This window comes from Eimeria mitis, genomic scaffold, assembly GCF_000499745.2.
Source record: "Eimeria mitis Houghton genomic scaffold, Emh_scaff2435, whole genome shotgun sequence".
Lineage (NCBI taxonomy): Eukaryota > Apicomplexa > Conoidasida > Eucoccidiorida > Eimeriidae > Eimeria > Eimeria mitis.
Window position 1 is genome coordinate 4,823 of NW_013570773.1, and position 2,864 is coordinate 7,686.

Consider the following 2,864-nt stretch of genomic DNA (forward strand, 5'->3'; position numbering starts at 1 on the left):
AAATAATAATTTTTTTCTTTTTTTAAACTCGTATTCAACACAAAGTGCAACGGCCGCGGTGTTCTGTAGAACATCAGATAAGAAAAGAAAAAAAAGAAAGCTTCTTTTCTGTTTTATATTTATATTATTATTATATATTCCGTTTGTACTATATACATGCATATATATATATATATATATATATATATATATTCAGTTTATTCCTTTTGTTTGTGTATAGTATCTTCTATCTGTGCGTTAATGTATCGTCTTTTCTCCGCAGGTGTAGGAAAGACGGAGTTAGCTAAAGCCGTGGCAGAGGAGATGTTTGACTCTGAGAAAAATTTAATTCGTTTGGATATGGTGGAGTACCAAGAGGCCCACAGTATATCTCGGCTTATAGGGCCCCCACCAGGCTACATGGGCAACGATGAGGGGGGCCAGCTCACCGAGGCCGTCAGGCAAAAACCTCACAGCGTTGTGCTTTTTGATGAAGTCGAAAACGCACATAAAAATCTATGGTCGCTGCTGCTGCCGGTGAGGTGGTTATAGGGGTGGGGTTGGAGGGTGGTTATGGTGGGTGGGGTTGTTGTTCAGGTTTATGCAAGTAACATAAAAATGTTGTATTCTATGCGGAAATATAAAAATTATAAATATTTTAAATGTTTTATAACATGTATTTAAAGGAAAATGATTTATTTGTCCTATGCAGGCACTCTTGCCTTAGGATTATAGGGTGGTTATTGGTGGGGTTGGTGGTGGGGTTGGTGGTGTTTGATGCAGAGGAACTAAAAACAATATAATATCCATAAATATATCATGAAAAATTGCTTTTCTACTCTCTAGGGTTTAGGGTTTAGGGTTTAGGGTTTAGGGTTTAGGGTTTAGGGTTTGGGGTTTGTGTGTGTTTCGTGTACAGATGTTAGATGAGGGTCATTTATCGGATTCAAAGGGAAACCGCGTAGATTTTACGAATTGTTTAATAATATTAACATCAAATATTGGGCAGCAGTTTATATTGGAGGGTTATAAAGAGGCTCGTGCTCTGCAAGGCGCAGAAAAAGGAGGATCAGGTGACCCAGCAACAGCCACAAGCGGAAACTCAGCAACAGGTGGAGGATCTGCAGCAACAGGAGAAGATAATAACAGCAACAAAACTGGAAATACAAATACAAATACAGGGGGATTCAAAGGAACAGGCAAATCACCAAAAGATGTACTCAGAAGGATGAGACAGAAAGTGCTGAAGGAGGTATTCGGTTATTTCAAGCCGCAGGTTATAGGAAGAATGAGTGAAATCATTGTATGTATATCGCGACAAACACTAACAAAATTAAATTATTTATTAATTTATTAAATTTTATAAATTATTCAATCATATATGTACGGAGAATAGAGGAAAAACAGAGACAGAGAGAGAGAGAGAGAGCGAGAGTAGTAGATGAATGTGCCTGCTTTCTGTACAATATTATGAATAGCGTAATATCCAATATAAATATAAATATAAATATAAATAGAATACCGGCGATCTAACCGATAGATTCTCACCACAAACAAAATATATATACAATAGAATATATATATATACAATAGAAGATATATATAAATATATTGTGTTTGTTTTGTATAGATATTTGAGCCTCTGAATGAAGAAGCTCTGAAGGGTGTACTGGGACTGAAACTTTCTTCTTTGACGAAAAGTTTAGCGGCTCGTGGCGTTGATTTCAAAGTTGCAGATTCAGCGATGACATATATCCTCGAGCGAGCATCTTCATATAAATACGGAGGAAGAAGGATGGGAAAGTAAACGCTTATTTGTTTACTTTATTTGTATTTATTCATGTTTTATACAGATACGTTTGTTTCATACTGCTGATGATGATTATGATGGTGATGATGCTGCTGGGGGTGATGATGCTGCTCTTGCTCTTCTGCTGTTGTGGTGGTGCTGCTGCTGCTGTTGCTGTTTTTATTGTTGCTGTTGCTAGTGTTTTTGTTTCTGTTTCTGTTTTTTCTGTTGTTTTTATTGTTATTTTTGTTTTATTATTATTATTATTTTGTGTTGCTGCTGCAGATACCTGGAGAAGTACATAAAGCCGCGCGTTGCTCCTCTCCTCATTTCAGGAAAGCTCAAATCTGGCGATCGCGCAGTGCTGGCTCGATCCAACACAAACCCCAACCAACTCAACCTTATCGTCAGTCCTACTAAACAGCAACAGCAGCAGCAGTTGCTGCTGTTGCTGCAACAGCAACAGCAGCAGCAGTTGCTGTTGCTGCTGCAACAGCAGCAGCAGCAGCAGTAGCAGTAGCAGTAGAGTAGCGATAGGCTGCTTGTGTGTTGTGCTTCTTTAGCTGTGTTTGTTGCTTTAAGGGTGTGCTGCATATGTATTTTTCTGTTTTCTTCCTGTGTACGATATATTCTCTCCGTGTGTGTTTTTCTGTTGTTGTTTTTGTTGATATTTATGTGAATATTTCTGATTATTTATGTTTATTATGTTTGAATAGGTATGCGAGCTGGATGAATCGGGTGTATGCAAGCCAGGAACGAAATACGGAACCAAGTTGGTGGTGCAGGAAGCGAAACCCCAGGACGGCCAAGAGGATGAGGAGTCTTTGGATTGATAGAGTTGTTTTCGTGTATATTTCACATGAATATTAATAATAATATTAAAATAATATTATATTAAATCAAAGATATATTATTTCTCGTACATATTCCTCAATAAAAACACAAACATCACCATAGCAGTGGGTCCGTGCACCCGTCTATCGAGCTGTTATACTGCTAGCGACAGGGATTGTATGTTTATATGTTATTCTTATCTCCATACATATATAAAAACACTTTATAAGTATTGTATGGGAGAGAGAAGAAACAGAAATAA

At 37.6% G+C, this 2,864-nt stretch overlaps 1 protein-coding gene across 1 annotated transcript in view; it reads left to right on the forward strand.

Moving 5' to 3' along the window:
- EMH_0053780 (heat shock protein, putative) overlaps window positions 1-2,282 on the forward strand; it is a gene marked incomplete at both ends in the record, with an annotated part of 6,974 nt that extends 4,692 nt beyond the window's left edge. The window contains 4 exons of the mRNA XM_013497042.1: window positions 263-516; window positions 899-1,231; window positions 1,610-1,782; window positions 2,054-2,282. Of these exons, the coding sequence (XP_013352496.1) occupies window positions 263-516; window positions 899-1,231; window positions 1,610-1,782; window positions 2,054-2,282 (989 nt within the window). The remainder of the gene's footprint in view (window positions 1-262; window positions 517-898; window positions 1,232-1,609; window positions 1,783-2,053) is intronic.
- Window positions 2,283-2,864: the final 582 nt, after the last annotated feature.